At 36.5% G+C, this 20251-nt stretch overlaps 2 protein-coding genes across 3 annotated transcripts in view; both read left to right on the top strand.

Moving 5' to 3' along the window:
- Positions 1–481: 481 nt before the first annotated feature.
- LOC107718823 (forkhead box protein L2-like) lies at positions 482–1264 on the top strand. Its single transcript, XM_016526056.1, has one exon. It carries the CDS (start codon positions 482–484, stop codon positions 1262–1264), a length of 783 nt encoding a protein of 260 aa, XP_016381542.1.
- Positions 1265–4204: 2940 nt separating this feature from the next.
- Positions 4205–20251, top strand: part of LOC107718809 (phosphatidylinositol 4,5-bisphosphate 3-kinase catalytic subunit delta isoform-like) — a 21318-nt gene continuing 5271 nt past the window's right edge. The window contains exons 1-19 of one of the 2 annotated variants that reach the window (XM_016526034.1): positions 4205–4266; positions 5135–5266; positions 6566–6737; positions 7890–8118; positions 8782–9008; positions 10247–10426; positions 11154–11309; positions 12620–12709; positions 13865–14083; positions 15729–15825; positions 16132–16262; positions 16370–16420; positions 16650–16817; positions 17865–17986; positions 18290–18433; positions 18523–18622; positions 19215–19393; positions 19838–19938; positions 20052–20130. In XM_016526034.1, the coding sequence (XP_016381520.1) occupies positions 6597–6737; positions 7890–8118; positions 8782–9008; positions 10247–10426; positions 11154–11309; positions 12620–12709; positions 13865–14083; positions 15729–15825; positions 16132–16262; positions 16370–16420; positions 16650–16817; positions 17865–17986; positions 18290–18433; positions 18523–18622; positions 19215–19393; positions 19838–19938; positions 20052–20130 (2414 nt within the window). In that variant the 5' untranslated portion in view covers positions 4205–4266; positions 5135–5266; positions 6566–6596. Of the gene's footprint in view, positions 4267–4853; positions 5267–6562; positions 6738–7889; positions 8119–8781; positions 9009–10246; positions 10427–11153; positions 11310–12619; positions 12710–13864; positions 14084–15728; positions 15826–16131; positions 16263–16369; positions 16421–16649; positions 16818–17864; positions 17987–18289; positions 18434–18522; positions 18623–19214; positions 19394–19837; positions 19939–20051; positions 20131–20251 lie in introns of those variants that run through there. The other variant, XM_016526033.1, reaches the window with a different exon arrangement.

Here is a 20251-nt window from a genome sequence, read left to right as displayed (position 1 = left end):
AATCATAGGCCAGCAATTAAAACGGAGCGCATAAACATTTTAAAATATACAAAAAAATAAATAAAATAAAATAACTATTACGTTAAATTATACTTTTTATATTTATTCTAATATTTTAAATTAAATTCCACAATCATTCACAAAACTAACAATAAGAATCAAAAGAAATCATATTATTTTTATTTGATAGATGTTGGCTTTGCGCTGTTAGCAAGTGTTTTTTAATGCCGGCGACATCAAACAGATGTTTACTGTAACTTTTACCAAGCAGTCAAAATACGTCTGCGACCCTTGCGCGCCTCTTTCATGTTGAATACGTGAACTTTTGACCTCTACTGCAGGATACCGACACGAGGCATGGCAGGTAGGTGGAGACTAAACCAAATCCGAAGCACACCTGGATACTTTTAACTTTACACCTGTGCTGTGCCTGTGCGCTACAGAGAATCTCGCTTTTATTCATCCAGCTCAAGCCCACCTCATGGATCGCAGAGCGGAGTCTGGAAACCTGCAATCCCGTGATACCGCAGAGGACGGTCCGGGTACCGCGGGGGATGGAGGAGCCGCTCCAGCACCCGAAAAGCCTCCTTATTCGTATGTGGCTCTCATTGCAATGGCCATCAGAGAAAGCGAGGAGAAGAAGCTGACCCTGAATGACATCTACAGCTTCATTATATCCAAGTTTCCATACTACGAGAAGAACAAAAAGGGGTGGCAGAACAGCATCAGACACAATCTGAGCCTCAATGAGTGTTTCGTGAAGATTCCCCGGGAGAATGGCGGGGAGAGGAAGGGCAACTTCTGGTCTCTAGACCCTGCGTTTAACGACATGTTTGAAAAGGGTAATTACAGGCGCAGGAGGCGCGTCAAGAGACCTTACCGACCACCACCCTTACCGTCTGGATTTAACTTCACCGACTCGTACTGCCTGCAACAGGAGCCCCTTTACTGGCAAACCCCGTTCGTCAGCACCAGCTCCTGGAGTCACCAGTCCAGCTCTCCGACGCACATCTCCAGCTACCTGCAGCCCATGCTTGGTAACGCGCGCCCTCTGTCTCCAAACGATTACGCCAACTCTCCCGTGAGTTATTACCACGGTCAACACCATCACCTTCTCCCGTCCTACAGACCGTACCACCGGCATCCGAGCGCTCTGGTGCCTCTGAGCGGCATGACTCCACCGGTGAGCCCGGGCGGAAGCTCCATCTCCACCTGCAGCTACCCGCCGCAGAACAGCCACCCTGAACATCATCCGTTTGACTGATGGACAGACATGTGAAAACTGAATATAAGTAGGCAAACAGTTTCATTTGGATCTAGATTTGCTTTTTTCGTTAACCTTTGGAAATGTTAAATATGCCGTTTCAAGTCAAACTGGCTGGTTGAAATTAGATCGGAATGTTGCATTCGCTGCATTAGTTTGATTACTGTATATATATATATATATATATATATATATACATACAGTAACAGGTTTACAGTTGTGTTTTGTGGATTCTCACGAATGAAACATTGTTACATTGCTTATATTGTTCTAGTCAAGAGACGAAGAACTGTTCAAACGCACTTGGTTGTATAGGCAAGTTATTAGTTTCCACAAATTTCAGCAAATGTTTAAAGAAAGCATCAAGATACATAAGCATATTTATTTTTACCATATGTTGAGATGTGCTGGATTAAGGATCTTAAAATGGATGTACGGTTTGCATAGCAGTTTACCGTTTAAAAATGTGTTTGCTTATTTGGAAACTCTTTGCACAAGTTGTTTACAAGAGTTCTTTACACATGCAAAAGTGTATTTTCTTTAAAAATGTTATGTATAACCTATTGAATGGACATGTTCGGTGTCTGTATTTCTGGAGTTTGAAAATATTTTTTATATGTAAATGTTCATAAACTTTTCGAATTTTTCTCTGATAAAATTCTGATAACTGGTCATGCAAGTCTCAGTTATTTGACCATTTATTTTGTATATTACTAATTACATTTGGTCAAACTTAATTATAATAAAAAGTATTTTGGTATATAATTTTAAAAAATACACATTTAGCAAAAAAAAAAAGCATTACTAACTTTTCATTGAAAAACGCACAAAATGCCACTGAAAATCACTGGTTCTTCAATATCTAATCAATCCAGTGTCTTGTGTAAATGATATGTGCAGTGCAAATAATTAATTATAATGAAAATGTATGATTAATGGTGATTTAAATGATCAGGTGATTAATCCAAAATATGGAGCAAGAGCATGGGAATACGTAATTCGACGAACTCCATAATACACTTTGTAGCAAAATGGCGCCCCCTTGTGGCTTTTTGACACATCTGTAAAAAGATGTTATAATATTTCATTTTTCATATGAACAGTTTATAGACAGAACATGTTGATTGGCCACTGCTTATATAATTAAACATTTTATTAAATAAAATAATTTACATATGTTGATACGTGGCGACCATCATCTCAACATGTTTCTGTGAATCCATTGATTGGGTTTACAGAAAAAGGCATGACATATTGTAGTAGTTGACATGAGATGTGTCCATTCCATGTGATTATGCAGATCTTAGTCCACTGACCCCGATTTAGGTTAGGCATGTGATGTGAAAAACACTGACTATAGCTTAAACTGGTCATTTCCTGACCGAAAATGCCTTTGAACAGAGAAATATAATATCATAATTTTTTCTTGACATAAAAACCAGCCCATATTCAAACACAAGCTGCTGGTTGAACAAACAAGAGATCTTTTGTAATGAAAGACGGAGTGTCAGAATCCCAAGGATAGACAAGGCTCTGAAACTGTTGCCATGGTGAGGAAAGTCTTTACTGTTACTTTAACAGCTAAATTTTAAAGAAGTGTTTGATGCATTGTAAGTGCAATATGACTATTAGACCACGGTCTCAGACGCAGGGCTGTATGTCCATCCATAATTTCCCTTAAAGGCATCCGAGGTCTCTTTCTACAGCTAGATTTGATTAGCTCAGGAGCTGTAATGACATTGCATGTGTTTGGTTTTCCCCATCACCTCCAACTTCCCTGCGGTGATCGGTTGTCTGGCAGAGTGGTGCACTTTGGCCTGCAATGACTGGTGGGCAGGGGGTGAAGGTGGGTGGATGTGGGCACAGGGGTCTTTGGCTTTATTTCAATCTGAGTTTCTGTTCTGCACACACACTTCCTGTTTTCACAAGCTGTGAGCGTTCAATGGTGCAATGCATTTTAGAAGCTTATCATCTTTTAAATGGCTGAAAAGAAGACCTATAAATGTCTATGCAGAAGATTAAACAGCATGTGGCTAATTACATGCAGTTCCAGGACTTGGATTCAATAGTGTTTTCATAAATGGGCCAGAGATTGTACTCTATAAGACATGTATATTTTTTTATTTATAAATGCATTGCAAATCTTTATAATTTGAAAGGTTTTGTTAGGGCACCGCTTTTAAGTTTCATTTTATGCAAGTATTTGTTTTCTCAGCAATAAAATAATCAGAATCAGAATCAGAAAGAGCTTTATTGCCAAGTATGTTTGCACATACATGGTATTTGTTATAGTGTCACAAGCTTCCAGTACACGGAGACAACAACAACACACAGATAATAAAAATAAGATGTGAATAAAATACACATGCATACATATAAACCACAAAAAAAGAATAAATTGTATGTACAGGTGTGCTATAGATAGAATAAGAATAGAATAAAATAAAGTTGTAGGGATGTACTAGGATTTAGGGTGATAAATAGCCTTTACTAGACGTCTCCTTGCTGAAAGCTGACAGCATTAGCCTATTTGACTGAATGACTGGTGCTTTTAAGTGACTTCCCCAAGGACCCATAATCGTTATTCGCTGTCAGTGGCATCCAGAAATAGAGCTTCCTTACTCTCTCACAGGAAAACACGTCTGACCGGTTTTATTTAAAAATGAGGAAATAATAAGTTCAGTAATTCAGCGTGTTATGTACAGCATTTACGCATACTGGTATCACGTGATAACTGGTTTCGGATAATACTAGTAAACATGCTATGGACTACAGTTTCGTGGTGAATTTATTGGTGTTTCTGAACAAATAATTTAATGAGTACATGGGCCAATAGTATTCGAGTACGGGCTTTGACTGCGCATTTCATTGGTTGAACCTACTAAACGAATACGCCCCCTACAGTGAACCAGTGGCCTTGGCTTTTTCAGTCTAAACAAGACTCGGCCCTGAAGCAGAGCTCCTATGTGAATGAGGATCTTTTGAGCGAGTGAACGAAAATGGTAATTTAAGTCAGTCTCATTCACAACAAGGAGAGAAAGCGGCCGAAGAAGTATGATTGTATAAAACGACCATACGCAGTTCAAGTTAATTGAAACGTGAACGACTCGGGCGTCTTTGGCGAATCGGTTGAGTAAATGATTCAGTGACTGACTCATAACACTTGTCATCACCCTACAAGCTTAAACTCGATATTGGTGAACAGATTCAAAAGATTCGAGTCACTGGGATGAATCAGAAGCCACATAATATGGATCATGTTTTATTATTTGTTGTTAATGTATAGCTCATAATGCATAAATATGATTGGCCAGAATGAAGTAATCACAGAGACGGTTTTCAAACGAATGCAGCATCTCGCACGCGTGGAAACAGACCTCAAAAGCAGAGGAAGCCAGACGGTGATGTGCTGAGGAAGAGTTAGGGACCGTTACTATTGTTTCAAACATTATGAAAAGTGCTAACATTTATTACATATGTATGAAAGTTAAAATCATAACATTTTGATGTAATGAGAAAATGGCGTCAGTTAATTTAAAGTCGTAAATCATCAAAACATCAAATATCTTTGATGTTATACTGTAACGCTTTCTCCAAACATATTCAGCCCGTTTCTGTCTGAATGAAGGACATGAAACGCAGACATTTTTTATTGTCAGTATTATGCCGTGCATGAATGACAACAAGGGAGAAAGAGAGAGAGAAAGGAGGAAGTAAGTGAGCGCGAGAAAGAGGAAGAGAGCGAGAGACTACACAACTATGTCGATGATCCCTACGAGTTAGGAACGCGGTGCTCAACGCGCAGTGCAGACAGCCACTTTAACACCTCCAATCACTAAAGGATTATCAACACTTCTGCTGTCATTTCAGACCATTCAAATACTGGCGTCTTGATCGGCGACCGAAATCAACGCACCAGGAAGATATCAGTTTTCAATGTCAAAGTAAAGGAGCATCGCTGATTCTAAAGATGGAGAAATGAACCACCGGTGAGGCTTGAAGGTAAGTTGGCGCTGTCACATTGTCATATTTTGTTTAATGTTTCCCATCACAAGAATATGAAAAAAGCAGAGGCTTATTCATGGTGGCTTGCGCAAAAATGTGTTGACACCTGCCTTTTTAAAAATGCATCATAAATAAAGTGATCTTTTTAATCGCTACGACTTTATGTACGCCATATATTTTCGACAGACGCATAGTTTAAAATATAGTACAATATCTGTGAAATTGCTGTGTTGATGAGTGATGATGTGCGCCACGTTTCTCGGATATTGGCCCTCCGGCCGGCTTTGTAACCCTATACAGTCCGACAATTCATCACAGAGCTGCAGTGTGTGCTTCAGACACATGCATAGCATATACGATATTAGATATTGATTAATATGATACAATGTAAAATCTAATGTCAGGAACACCATACTTCTGTTTATGATTAATTGCAATTGAAATCTGCTTTAAATTGATATTTCAGTTGTCATTTTTCCTTGATAATGTAAAGTATAACTGTATTGTAGTGTGCATATAAACAAGTTTATGCAATTTAATGACCTGTCTTCCTTTAAAAGAGATTAATATGAGTTTATTTTGACTGTATTTAGTATACACCCTAGTATGCACTGCTTTCATTTTCTTTAGCAGGTCACACTGGGTTGATACAAACCATTGTACAGTGTTATATTACATAGAAATATTGTAAAAAAAAAAATATATATATATATATATATATTGTAAGATGAGAAGAAATATAAATATACTGCATAATAAAACACGTTAAATATTTAGGACATGAAAAAATAAGCATATTCTATATTCATTTTGAAGCTCATTTGCAACATATTTGAAGTTTATAATAACTTGTAGTGCAGTATACTTATATGTTTTTATTTTAACAGTGTATTAATTGAGGTTTAGTATTATGATAATGTTTTCGACATTTTTTTAAGTCGTGATCATAAAAACAATTATTCTGTAATTATTCAATAAAATGATTCTGAATTAATTACACTTTTACTTACACATTTGATTGCTACTAGCCATGATAAAGTGATATTAATCATAATATGAATGATATTTTTTTAAAGCGCATGTGCTGCACATTTACAAGCAAAGTGTCTTAATAATTATTTATTATACAGCAGATGTTACATGCTCTCTCTTCTCTCTGAATATTAATTGAGCGTCTTGAGGTCACTCCCTGCCTCTGTAATTGGTTCAGTGGGTTGTAACAGCTAGTAAACACTTCATGCATGTTCAGTATTGTATGACTTGATCTGTTGTAAAGCGTCTATCTGTGTTCAGCAGTGGGGTCAGCTGTAGATGAGTTTCCTGCACCATGCCGCCGGGGGTCTACGGCATGCAGGATGTGTGGGAGAGGGAGGGTCGGCAACAGGTCAACATGGAGTTCCTCCTCCCCACGGGGATCTACCTCAACTTTCCCGTAGCATGCAGTGACACCATTAGTACCATCAAGAAGGTGAGGAGACCCTCTGATCACATGCAAACACCAAACATACTAATTTGCAGACATTGGAGAACATAGATAGTAGACATGGACATTTTGTAACATTTTAGGTTAAAAAGGACAAAAAAGCACCACAAATAAGGTCCATACAACTTTGAAAGTCTTAATACATCTTAGATAACAAAATTGAAATCATTATTTAGTAAAATATCTTAACATCATATCTTAACGCTGCTTGTTTATGAGAGAAGTGTCAAAGTCCACTTTGTAAACAGATCTTTTCAATGAATCGGTTGATTTGGTTCACAAAATGGTCTGAACGATTTGTTCGTGAGGGTGAGTAAATGTTAAAAAACCACTGCTTTAATATGAGGTCATAAAACTGGATCTTTAATTATTAAAATAACAAATAATAAGAATTTTAAAAAAGAGCAAAATGCTGTTTAAATACTCAGATTGCGGGACATTTTGAGTGCACAAAATTATTTTATTGATGGATGGAGATTAAAAATCTAGTGTTTATTTTTTATTTAATGATTAAATTTGCTGGTTATTATATTTATTTATTATATTTATAAAGTCAGATGGTTTTAAAAAAAAATCCCTATATTTAAACAATATAAAATTGATGTTAAAATGTATTTGGAAATGATATCTAAAAGTAAAAACTTAAAACTTAAGACGTAAAATATATATATATATATATTATATACAGTTTTTTCCCCTTTTTTACTTTCAGTATACCCCTGACAAGTTTTGTTATATGTACTCTTGTTTGTACAATATGCTTGGTTCTCAATAATAAATTATTTGATTGAATGGATAAGTTGGCACAAAATATACTTTGTAAAACATCAGTCACGACTGATGATAATGAACAAATTGAAAACTTCCCTCCTAGGAAGCCTATTTCTGTGCTGGTTTGGTGCTGGTAGACCACTATAGGCATGATGTTCGCTACCACAAAATGCATGGTTTTTCTAGTGAAGCTGGTTAACTAAGGAAGTCTTACTGGTTGAACTAGTCAGGAAACCTAACAGCATCGTATGCTGGGTAACATCATTTAAAACAGTGGTATTATATTGTCTGCGCAAAATTATATGAATCCACTGCAGTCAAACCCATTGGCCACATTAAAATCTTGATTTGTGACTTGTGTCTTAGATGGTGTGGAAGAATGCCAGGAACGAGCCTCTGTTCAGTGCCCTGAGTGACCCGGATGCCTACGTCTTCACCTGCATCAACATGACCGCGGAGCGGGAGGAGCTGGAAGATGAGCAGCGTCGCATGCGTGACGTTCGGCTGTTCTTGCCAATTCTCAGGCTGGTGGCCCGGGAAGGAGACCGAGTCGAGAAGCTCATCACCACCCAGATCAGTCTTCTTATAGGAAAAGGTTTGTGTCACACTGGTCCTCAGCTGACCTCAGAGCTGTTTGGGCGGCTCATAATGGAAGCAGCTTAGCGTTTACTCACCACTGCAGCAGAATGATATGGTTTTGGCAGCTGTTCAGCAGTTAAGAAGAATTTGCTTATTTAAACAAAAAAATTATGAACATGACAGGCTGATTCAGAAAATCTGGTTTCTAAATGTCTCTTGATGTTGATCATTTCCCATTTTTGAGATAGTCTTTTCTTACCTTGGGTAGTTTTGTTAATGTTTTTTGAGGATGATCACAGAATCTGTTCATGTTACCTTCTGCCTAATTCGACTAGCTTCTACCAAGTGTTGATGAATTTGCACCAAAATACTCTAGATTTTGGCCAACAAAAGATGGGAGGTATTTTCTTCTCTCTTTTAAAATTAAATTCAAGCCTTTTTATTTTGCCATCCCTAAAACGTATGATTATATATGATTAAATGGATTTTATTATTTGCTTTTAGCATTGTGCTAATTTTTGTACAATATTACCAGAACAGACTTGCAGCCCATTTTTTGTGTCTCAGAGAGTTCTATTGTTGGTAGTTTTATTATCTGTAGCATTTTCATAATGAATGTTGACAGCGCAGTTTCAGCGTTCGGACTTTGTTCTAAATGGCAAAAAAACCTTCTCTGCAGGTCATCATGAATTTGACTCCCAAAAGAACCATGAGGTGAATGAATTCCGAACAAAAATGCGGACATTTTGTGAAGAGCGTGCTCAGGTGCGTCAGATGTTGCCATGGGATCAATGGATGGAGTACAACTTCACATGTGACTTGGAGCCGTGCTCTGTAGTGGCACAATCTGGGAAATCGTGCAGTGACAAAAAGATTTTTGTCAATGTGAAGTTTGAGGGCAGTGAGGTGAGTTAAGTCATATTTTACACGAGTTCATATAAATATACAATTCTTTTATGCTACAATTCAACTTTCTGTGAATTCAATACTTTAGCATAATGCTATGTATCTGCTTTCTGTTTGTGCTGATAATGTGAAATGAGCATGAAATCAAATGTAGTCGTTGACTATTTAATCCTCTCATGCAAAAGTCTGATTTTAGAATGACATATTTTCTGCCTTTGATATCACAAATCGTAACAGTCAGGAGACGTTTACACGGTGATGATGTCACTGCAGCATCTGCAGGCACACATGGCTCTCACTGACCCAGTTTTCCAGAGTGAAGCCTTTGATAGTATTTATATGTGTTGTGTTGCCTGTCAATCCCCCACCCACTCAACACAAATGTTATTTACCTATGATCTTTAACCCTGTAATGAGTCTGAAGCATGCAAAAAAAAAAAAACTCCATCAACACTTGTTTTTATAGTGCAGGACATGGATCAAAAGTCAGACTGTTTCGACATCGCATTTGCAGAGAAAAACAATCACATTATGAGTAAATAATCATACTATCGTAAGTGAACTCTGACCCTGTGCGTATCAGTGATTATGAGGGAGTTTTCTTCTTTTTTTACTATAACTAGAGCATGTTTTCTCAAACTTTTTTGAACCAAGGACCCCTTTCATAACACAAACTGTTCAAAGGCCCCAGAGAAGTCGCTGTTACCATGGAAATGAGAATCATGGCAATCATGACCACCCACTCCCATAAAGCATAGTCTCCCCACACTCTCAATCAACTTGGCAGTCCTGCATTCTCAGTTTTTGTATATATTGTATATATTTTTTTATACAGTACCATTCAAATGTTTGGGGTTTTAAGATATTTTTTATGTTTTTGAGAGAAGTCTCTTATGCTCAACAAGGCAGCATTTATTTGAATAAAAATAAGTAAAAACAGTAATATTGTGAAATAATATTACAATAACTGTTTTCTATTTGAATATATTCTAAAAATTTTATTTTATTAAATATTTATTATATTATGTTTTTATCTTATAGTCATGACTGATTATCAGTAGTTTCAGCTTATATTGTAGGCTTACTCTTTTTCTAATGAAATAATGTAGAAATTAATGGGCAAATTTCTTCCACAACTCAAACTGCAGGAACAGACGGTCACTTGAAAATATATGTATTTTTTTTCCGTTAGATTTTTTAGATCCCCTGGTTATGCATTTCACATTTTTACTCTGTAGGAGACCTTCGTTCTCCAGCAAGGTCCACAGGACCTGCCAATGTTTCTGAAACGGAACGCCTTGAGAAAGAAGTCCACCGTGTTCCGATCGGCAAAGCAGGAGAAGCCAGAGGACTACACCCTTCAGATTAACGGGAGATGGGAGTTCATTTATGGAAAATATCCACTCTGCCAGTTTAAAGTAAGTCTGAAAATCACACCATCTTCTCGACTTCACAGCTACATTTTCTTTAAACTTCATATCAAAGCATCACACTTTCAGACTCCAGGCTGCATGTCTTTTATATATCTTGTCCTATTGTTTTGCTAGTTTTTTTTTTTATGTACTCCATTTTGCTGCAATGTAAAGTTTGCCAAGCTCTTCAGAGGCCTTGATTTGAATTCATCGTAGGACTTCACGGCTCTGAAACAGTTGTTGATTTAGAAACTGCTCGTACCTGCAAAGATGAGTCATACATTTCTACCAGCCTTCAAAACATCAACTATGTTGAGGATAATGTGATTTCAGCTGCATTACGCTACCTAAATGAACAGGCCGCAGGATCTGATGATGATTAGTCCAGGAGTACTGGATCTGGTCCAGTCTTTATAGTGTACATTTTGGAAAACAGGAACTGATAAAACCATCTGTACCTCTGCTACCATTTCCATCCCTCACTGTCTATCTCTGTGTCTGTTTACGAAGAGGGAAAAAAAAAAATGTTATGCTCTACCTCATTCATTTTTTATTTAAGATTTTTTGGGGCTTTTGTCTTTTTTTTTTAATAGTGGACAGATGACAAGAAATGATTTGAAGAAAATGAATTCAGGACATGATTTGGGCCAGATTTGAACTTGTGTCACCCAAATGAGCACCATAACGCAGTGTATCTTGAACTTATGAGCTAATTTTATTTCCACTCTTGCAGTATATTTTTACATGTTTGCATGGAGGTATTACCCCACACCTGACCATGGTGCATCATTCAGTCATCATCAAGTACCAGGAGGAACAGGGTGGCCTCAGTAACCAGGTGTCCAGGAGTCGTGCTCAGTCCAAACCACCCCCACTGCCTCTGAAAAGGGTGAGAAGGCACTTTTACACCGGAACACGATCTGTTATTAACAGGGGAACTACTTGTCATGTTTCTCTTGTAGCTTGTGTTGTAGACTTCAACCTCTCTGAACTCGATTTGCAATGCGACATGGTGACTTTTTGATCATGTGTGACCCCTTCATGGAAGTGCTTTGAATTAATGAGATTTTCCTTTTTTTCCTTGCTAGTTGTATAGGCTTCCGGAATAAAAAAAAAATTGATAATTATTTGTAGCAACTCTGCTAGTTTTAATTAGTATGACAATATCTCAGCCTTAAAACAAGCTACATTTTCGAACACACCGTCGTGGCAATTTGTAACCATTTTACGCTTTAGCGAATTGGTGGCTAATTTGTATGATCTTGTGTTTTTGTATAATCTTTTAGGGGTGGACTTTCATTCTTATATATTTTGTTTTTAGAAAAATCGTACGTTTCCGTAAAAATCGTATCGTCTGAATTCAAACAGAATCACAAAATAGATTGGGTTGACGTTTTCCAGCAAACAGAGGTGTAGGGTGACAAAACGCTTCATTGCTAAGGTTTGCAATGTTGTTTTGGGAAGTATAATTCTGGGAAGTTTGATTCTGTGTAGAGAATTAGTTCATTTGGAGAGTTTATTTAAATAGACTGGTTAAACAATGATTCACTGATTAATTTGAGTCACTGAACGGGCATCGCTGTGCCTTTTTTTAATTTAATTAATATTGTAGTTATATATTGCTGTTTCTCACCATTTTTCAACACATTCATATAAATTAGGGTGTTTTCTTGTTTTTTCTTGGTTGTATTAAGTGTAAATGTATAAGCTATATTTTATGTTATACATTTAATACAGCAATTTTATTTGAGGTCCTCATTGTTATTGTGGCAGATAAATGCTGCTCTGGTTGTAAAAATAAATTGTAGCCTGTATTATTACAGTTATGCATTTATAAAGATAGTTCCCCCTAAAATAGCTTCAATATAATCTATTTCATTAGCAGCTTGTAGTGTAGCTACCTTCAGATCAACTTCCCCATCGCTGCTAAGTATGTACGTTTCTTCTGTGGTTGTCTGATGTACCTGATATACCATTCGATGAAAGAATGATACTGAACCAAAACGAACTGCTTGGTTTACCTTCACAACATTAGATTCACACTCATGTTAGTTCCTCATTCTATTGTTTGGTTTTGGTTTCTCTGTAACTGTCAAGCATGCTTGCAACATTCGATTTTTAGCTCGCAATGAAAATACCAGCATTTGATGATGAAGAAAATGTTTAAAATGTTAAATTACTTTTTTTTTTTCTCAACAGCAAAACACGTCTTCGCTGTGGTCTATCAATGAGCCTTTCTATATATACCTTCTACAGGGTAGCCGAGTGAATGCAGATGAAGGCATGAAGGTAAAACTGCTTTTTTGTTTACTTGTTTGTTTGTTTATCTTCATTTGTATATTGTTAGTAGGATGCGAGATGTGTTGTTTAGCATCTCAACTGTGGCAGGGTAGTGAGGGGTAAAATCATGAACACTGTGGTCATGTGACCCTGACCACATATTTCCCATAATTCATCAGAAGCGGTTAAGTGAAACATCAAAACAGGAAGTGGGGAGTGACTATCTGGCTTTACGGCTCTCTCTTGGGCCTAGATTCTTAGAAAAGGCCGGCACTGTTGCTTATGTTCACCATTTGCATCTCCTTTTTTGCTTGTCGGAGAAGTCAACAGTCATTGAATGGTTGTTTCTATTTTAAAAAATTCATCAGAAACAGATGTAGACCAGTCAGATTTTTTTTTTTCATCTAGCCTGAGGAACAATTACTGTAGTGGTGGACTAAGTTAAATATGTTTACATGACAAAGCATTTTATCATGCAAAAACTTTCATGTAATTTTTCCTCACAGCAACTGTTTTTTTTTAAAGAAATAAATAATTTCTGGCTTTCAAATGGGAACTAGCAATGTCAGAATGATATTTTGACATGATTCGTGTGAACAATTCTCTGATCACATTTTCATTTCATTGTATTGCATTGTTCATAGTGTTCTGTTTGCTTTATTCTCAGTGTTTATTGTTCTGCAACTTTAGCTTGTCTCTTGCCATAGAGCTCTGAATCGAAATTTGTTTTAGCGCATTTATCAGTCTTGTTCTCTGGCTGATTCTTCTTAATGATATCTTATAATAATATAAAAAATACGATTATATTGTAAGTTTAAGTTTGGAGGATAGAGTTCACAAACATTGAATTATTATAATTTATAATTATAAATGATAAGAATATAGTTATTTTAATTCAAGAAGGTTTTGAACATTTTTGCACTGAAACCACTGCTAGAGAAAAACCACATTTATTTCTTGTGACATCTGTCCCGCGTAACAAGTTACTCCACATGCTTTTCATGCCAGACACTCATTTACTTCCTCATACTTTACCCACTTCATTCATTCATACATTCTTTTATTTTCAGAAAACCGAAAATAAGTTCCCTCTTCTTAAAACTGTAGACTTTAAGGCAGATTTGAGACTAATTTCCAGCTCTGCAATCATTATCCTTCTCTCAGCTGGTGGTTCAGGCTGGCCTCTTCCATGGCAGTGAGCTCCTGTGCAAAGTGGTGACCAGTAATGAGGTCAGTGTTTGCTCCGAACCCGTATGGGACCAGAAACTAGTGTTTGACATCAGCGTGAGTGACCTGCCTCGTATGAGTCGCCTCTGCATTGCCCTCTACGGCGTCATCGAGAAGACCAAGAAGCGCCCTACCAAGAAGAAAAACAAAAGTTCGGTATGTTTCAGTTCATTTCAACAGCAAACAAGTCACTTAGCGACCAACAGACTGACTGACGAGAGATGAGACACCTAACAGATGCTATACTTGGAGTGTTTGACATGCATGGCTGCTGAACATGTTCACAGTGAATGTTGTTTCTAAGTCAAATAAACATAACACACCATTGGTAGTATAGTCAGCATGATGCAATATTATTTAAACCCTCACAACAGGATGTTGTGGTCCATTTTCTGCTCAATGCGAGTAACCCAAGTTAAACGTTAGGACAGAGCAGCTAGTTGATGTCAAATCAGAACTCACCAGCCCGCCTCTTCATGGCCCTGTCTCTGTCATATAGCGTGCGGTGTCAACTGAAGGCGCAGTGTTGAAATTCCCAGGTGTCAAAGTGTGTGTGTGTGTGTGTGTGTGTGTTTGTGTTTGTGTGTGTATGGTGGGCTGCTGTTGGCAACGCCAACGCACCCACTTCTGCTTTCAGTGTTACTTCTCTTTCAGCAAACTAGAGAAGAAGTCCACATGGGTGTGGGACATGAAGAGAAAAAAAGTGTCTCCTCCTGTTACACTCGCATTGTATTAGTTCTGATGGAACCCCATATTTCACCTTGAAATTTCATCTTGAAATTTAAGTGTATTGTTTATCTCTAGATTCTGATGAAATATTCACATGTAGGTGCAGGGTAATAGAAATAATGTTCTTTTAAAAAAAATCTATAATATCTATAAAATTATATTTTTAATTATTCTGCCGTGTTCTGTAAATTGTTCTGTATTCTGAAATTCTTTATGAATTATAAATTGTTTTATAAAATTGTATTAAAATATTTATAATGAATTATAAATTGATTATAAAATAAGTTCCGAATTACTTTTAAGATTTAAAAATATGTATTTATATATACCGATACAATGTCGATTTAGTCAATACTGAATTAATATGAAGTGGAATAGAACTTTTCTTTGATCAAATTATCAAATTATAGATTTTCACATGTAAATGTAGGATTTAAAATTTATAAATGATCCTTATTTTTTTTAAAAATTGTTTTAATTAAAAAGTCTTAATTATTTTAGAATTTATTATGAATTATACATTATTTTGTGACATTTCATTTACAGTAATTTAGTTTACTTTTCATTTACAGTAATACAGTGTATTTTTATATACTGTTACTATGTAGATTTAGGCAACATTGACATGGTATGTGGAATTGAATTGGATTAGAAATTAAACTTTTTTTTTTTTGTTTAATATTGCTAAAATGGGCAGCTATTTGCAGCAAGCTTTCAGTTTTTTATGTATTACTTTCACCTTTTATATTTGACTGAATCCCTTTTCACAAACAAGCGCTTCTAAAAATACTATTGATTGCAGTAATGTCTGTCTGCACAAATAGCAGCACTTTAATTTGACAACTGGACTACATTTTCAATCATACACAGGAAGTATTAGATCTGTTTTATGGGTATATTGGTAATCACTGCTGTTGTGACTGGAATATTTGGTTAGTCAGTTGAATTGTCACCTCCCACAACTGAGGCATTAATGTACAGCGTTGTTTAGATGACAGTGTCACCTCTCCCACATAAAATGACTGTTGTGTAAAGTGTAATCCCAATATGGTTAATAACCCTCTTTCCACAGGACTGCCCTTTAGCCTGGGTTAACACGATGGTGTTTGATTACAAGGACCAGCTAAAAACTGGAGAATTTTCCCTGTCCACATGGCCATCAGTCCCAGGTACTTTTACTTGTATAACGGGCTCTTCTCGTGTTTATTGCCATCTTATGATAAATCGCTTGTTGTATTCCTCAACTGTAAGTCGCTTTGGATAAAAGCATCTGCCAAATGAATAAATGTAAAATGAACATTAGCTCATGCTATTTACAGTTACTTCTTTTGGTATGACCTTTGGTAGAGTTATTTTAAGAGTATTGCAGAGTCTTGTGAGTAAGTTACTTTATTTAGAATAGTTATTTTTAGTGATTTCACATCAGGATTAGAGGCATCAGTTTTGTTTTAACAGCTCAATCGCTTTATTTTTAGATGATAAAGGAGATTTGTTGAATCCTATGGGCACTGTGGAGAAAAATCCAAACATTGACAGCACGGCTGGTCTTCTGATTCGCTTTCCCAACATCAGACCACACCCCCTGTATTATCCTCCAATTGAAAAGGTGCCTTTTTGTGGTTCTCCTTAATGTTTGTATGCTTCTCATAATGTCTATACATTTTATGGAAATGACGTATAAATGCTCAGTCATCATCTTCATATTATTTTCAGCTAAATGAGCTGGGTATGAATGGTGAAAAAACTGTTGCTACAAAAGAAGAGGTAAGAAATAACATGCATCGGTCTGTTAGAGGAGAAACATGCAGATACACCAGCCATGAAATGGAAATGGTTGCTACATTAGGGCCTGTATTTCTACAGCACCGTTAAGAGTTGTGGTTAGCTGAAGCATTGAATGTTTTCCAATGATTGATTCATATCACTAGAGCCGAAAGTGCTAAAACTACTTTAGTAGACTTTAATCTTAACAAATGGGACTGTTTTCTTTCAGCACCTGAAACTGAGAGAGATTGTGGACAATAAAAACTACACCGAGTTCTTTGAGGATGAGAAGGAGCTTCTGTGGAAGTTACGTGAGGAGGTGAGGCAGCGATACCCGGAGAGCCTCCCCAAACTCCTCCTCATCACTAAGTGGAACAAACACGAGGACGTGGCTCAGGTATGTTGAACCACTAGTTCCTCGGGATATGATTATTTTTAAACATTGAAAAATGTAACCCTTTTGCTTTGCTAAACATCCTTTATCTAAGCTGGTGTTCCTGGGTCAGAAATGACGGGCCTTTTAAAAATCTCTTGTAAATCTCTCATTATGCTATATTATCACCAAATCTTTGATTCAGTCTTTTCGTCAATGGCAGTTTTGACAATGTTCACTCAAAAACTGAGGTGCATAAACTCAGATCAATGAGGCCTACAATCAGAGAAGTACAAAACTTGTGCTAATTGAAATAAAACAAGTTGATAAAAAAGATTGAATCCAATATTTGGTAATAATATAGCATAAAGAGAAATTTATGAGCAATTTTTTATAGGCCGGTGATTTTTTGACTGGGAACACTACAAGTGTAACGAGGAGGTGAAAACAAACAAACAAAAAAAGTATAAAAATTAGTTGTTATTCCCTGTGTGAGCAAAGTCAGTAGGTTTTAGTCCAATGTGATAAAATTACAGTAACTATCATTTTCGGGGGAAAAGAAGGTCAAAATGTCTGGAACACAAGACGAGGGTTAATTATTCCAGGAATACCATATAAAAGGCACATTTAAAATAAATTTGAGTAATTCCTTGTACCCTATGTACCCCTTCTGTCATTTACATTTTTATATTAATTTATTTAACTTTTTTGGAGTTAAAGGATTTTTGGAGGTTAAAGGGTTAGTCAAAAAAAGCAATATACAAAATACTTCTATCCCCCAAAAAAAAAAAAAAAGTATCCTTTTATTTCGGGTCATTTTTTAAACTTTTTGTTAAGTAGTATTTTGAAAATAAAAAAGTTCTTCTAAATTAAATTAAATATTTTTAAAAAATGACAGAACTGACAACATTTTGTTTAATTGTTTCAATTTCTTCCTTCAGGATTGATTTGCTCATTATACCACATCTCTCACACAATCTTTACCAACTTCCAGGGCGCTTTTCTGTCTAACTTTATGGTTTTAGAGGCTGTTGCAGTTCAGTGCATTTTTTTCTTTCTTTCTTTTCTTAGATGGTTGGTTTGTTACAAAAATGGCCAGAATTGCCTGCTATACATGCTCTAGAACTTCTAGACTACAGTTTCCCTGACCCTCATGCCCGCTCCTTCACTATCCGCTGCCTCAGGAAGTTGCGGTGGGTGGCACTGCCTCTATAATCAACACCTGAGTGCTTTAAATAAAAAGTAGCAGGAATGTCAGTCAGCACAGGCTCTGTCATGCATATATGTCAAAATCAGAGGAAAAAATACCTGTATTCATATTGCTTTTAACATTTGTAGAGACATTCAAATAAGCACTTGCAGGTATTTTATTAATGTTTTATTTAATTTGCATGTCAAGAGAGCCTTGTCTGAATTGGATATTTACGAGGGATTTATATTCAAATTTATTTATATTCAAGTTGGCTCATCTGTAATGTGTTGTTTTTTCTCAACAGTGACGATGAGCTCTTTCAGTACCTCTTGCAACTGGTGCAGGTTCTGAAGTATGAATCCTACCTGGATTGTGACTTGACCTGTTTCTTGCTTGAGAGAGCCCTGGCCAACAAGAAAATAGGTCACTTCTTGTTTTGGCACCTCAGGTATAAATTCATCTTCTTATAGTGCTCTACAGCGATGCGCCCCCATTCCTTTCAGTGTAATTTAGGCTTTGTTTTCGCTTCCTCTAAAGGTCAGAAATGCATGTGTCCTCAGTCAGCTTGAGATTTGGACTTATTCTGGAGGCGTTCTGTCGTGGGAGTATCTTTCACATCAAGAACTTGATGAAGCAGGTTTGTTGCATTCCTTATGTGAAAAGCAAAACTTTTTTTTTTTTTTGGCATGTGCTGTGATGCATCTTTATTAACTTGTCTTTTATGACCTGATGTGAACTACTTTTATTTGTGTGTATTTTGCTTTCCGGGGCCCTTTTTGACACTTGGGGCCCAAACTTAGCACTTGACTTGTTTTCTCGGTTACTGGTTCTGGTAATTGTCACTTTGCGTTGTGTCTTTTCTTGTAAGAAACAACGCCTGTCCGTTCAGGCACATATATGTACATGTATAAATATAGTAAGGAAGCACAAGGGTGCTGGAATATGTTTTTTTGGTGCAGCAGCAGTTCCACAGTGACTGTGCTCAGAACTCGTCTTCTTTTGAATGCTTAATAATAGCCAAACCACTGTAAGGAAGGGGAACTGCACTACGCCGCTCAAAGTTTGCAGCTGTTTTTACATGCCTTCTCAGATATTCATTATCACACCCATGTTAAATGCCTACTGCTTTAATTCAGTCCTGTTTTGTGATCGTCACCAAATGTAATGTTTGCGCATATGGATTTGTATATACTTATACACAGACTTATTATTATCTCTGTCTCCTACAGAATGAGGCTCTGAATAAAATGAAAGCTCTCAATGACTTTGTGAAATCAGGCAGTCAGAAAGCAACCAGGATACAGACTACAGAGGACATGAAAGTGTGCATCAAACAGGACACTTACATGGAAGCGCTTTCGGATGTCGTTTCTCCTCTCAACCCAAGCATCGTGCTGTGTGAACTATGGTACCATTCAAATGCATGTTAATAAAGTAGATTTATAGAAAAGTCTCAAATCAAATAATATAATATCCATAATAGATTTTAGAGGTTGTTGTGTCAGCTCTTGTTAACAAATGATATTTCTTTTGGTTAACATCCTACAGATGGTGTGTTATTTAGCAATGTAGATTTTGCGATATGATTGTGCAAAACACTTTTTAAGTAATCTCTCATTATGCATTTTTTAAAGGTTTTCTGGGTTGTTTTAAGTTTTTAAGCTAAAACTGAATCAATGGCATAATGTAATATTACAGAAGCAAAAAAAAATTTCAGTAATCCCACTAAATTATTATATGATAGCATACTGTACAAGTTACGCATACAAGCATTTACCAGAAAGCAAAAAGCCTGTTTTGCAACCGTTTGTGTACGTGTGCCGTTTCTTGATGCTAATCTTTTTTGTTTCAGTGCAGACAAGTGTAAGTTCATGGACTCAAAGATGAAACCTCTGTGGCTGATGTACAAGAACAAATATGATACTTTGGGCATTATCTTCAAGAATGGAGACGGTATGGACACAAAGTCATGCTACCACATTTTTTGCTTGCACTGAAGATCTTTTTTCCCCCTCATTTTTTGATTGGAAAAAAAAATGGTTTTCTGGTTTTCTCTGTTTTTTTAGATTTGAGGCAGGATATGCTAACCCTTCAGATGATTCAGCTAATGGATGTTTTATGGAAAACGGAAGGTCTTGACCTCAGGTTTGTGTAGTTAACTTTGTGAATAAGCACCTATATATTAGCACTTGTGTATATAGATTGTATATAGATTATAAACAAAAAAAAAGGAAAAAAATATATATAATTGTTAATTTATATTGTG

This window comes from Sinocyclocheilus rhinocerous, unplaced genomic scaffold (assembly GCF_001515625.1).
Source record: "Sinocyclocheilus rhinocerous isolate Xijiao unplaced genomic scaffold, SAMN03320098_v1.1 scaffold2017, whole genome shotgun sequence".
NCBI classification, from domain to species: Eukaryota; Metazoa; Chordata; class Actinopteri; order Cypriniformes; family Cyprinidae; genus Sinocyclocheilus; species Sinocyclocheilus rhinocerous.
The sequence above is the reverse complement of the archived record's forward strand: the minus strand, read 5'-3'. Positions and strand labels throughout refer to the sequence as shown.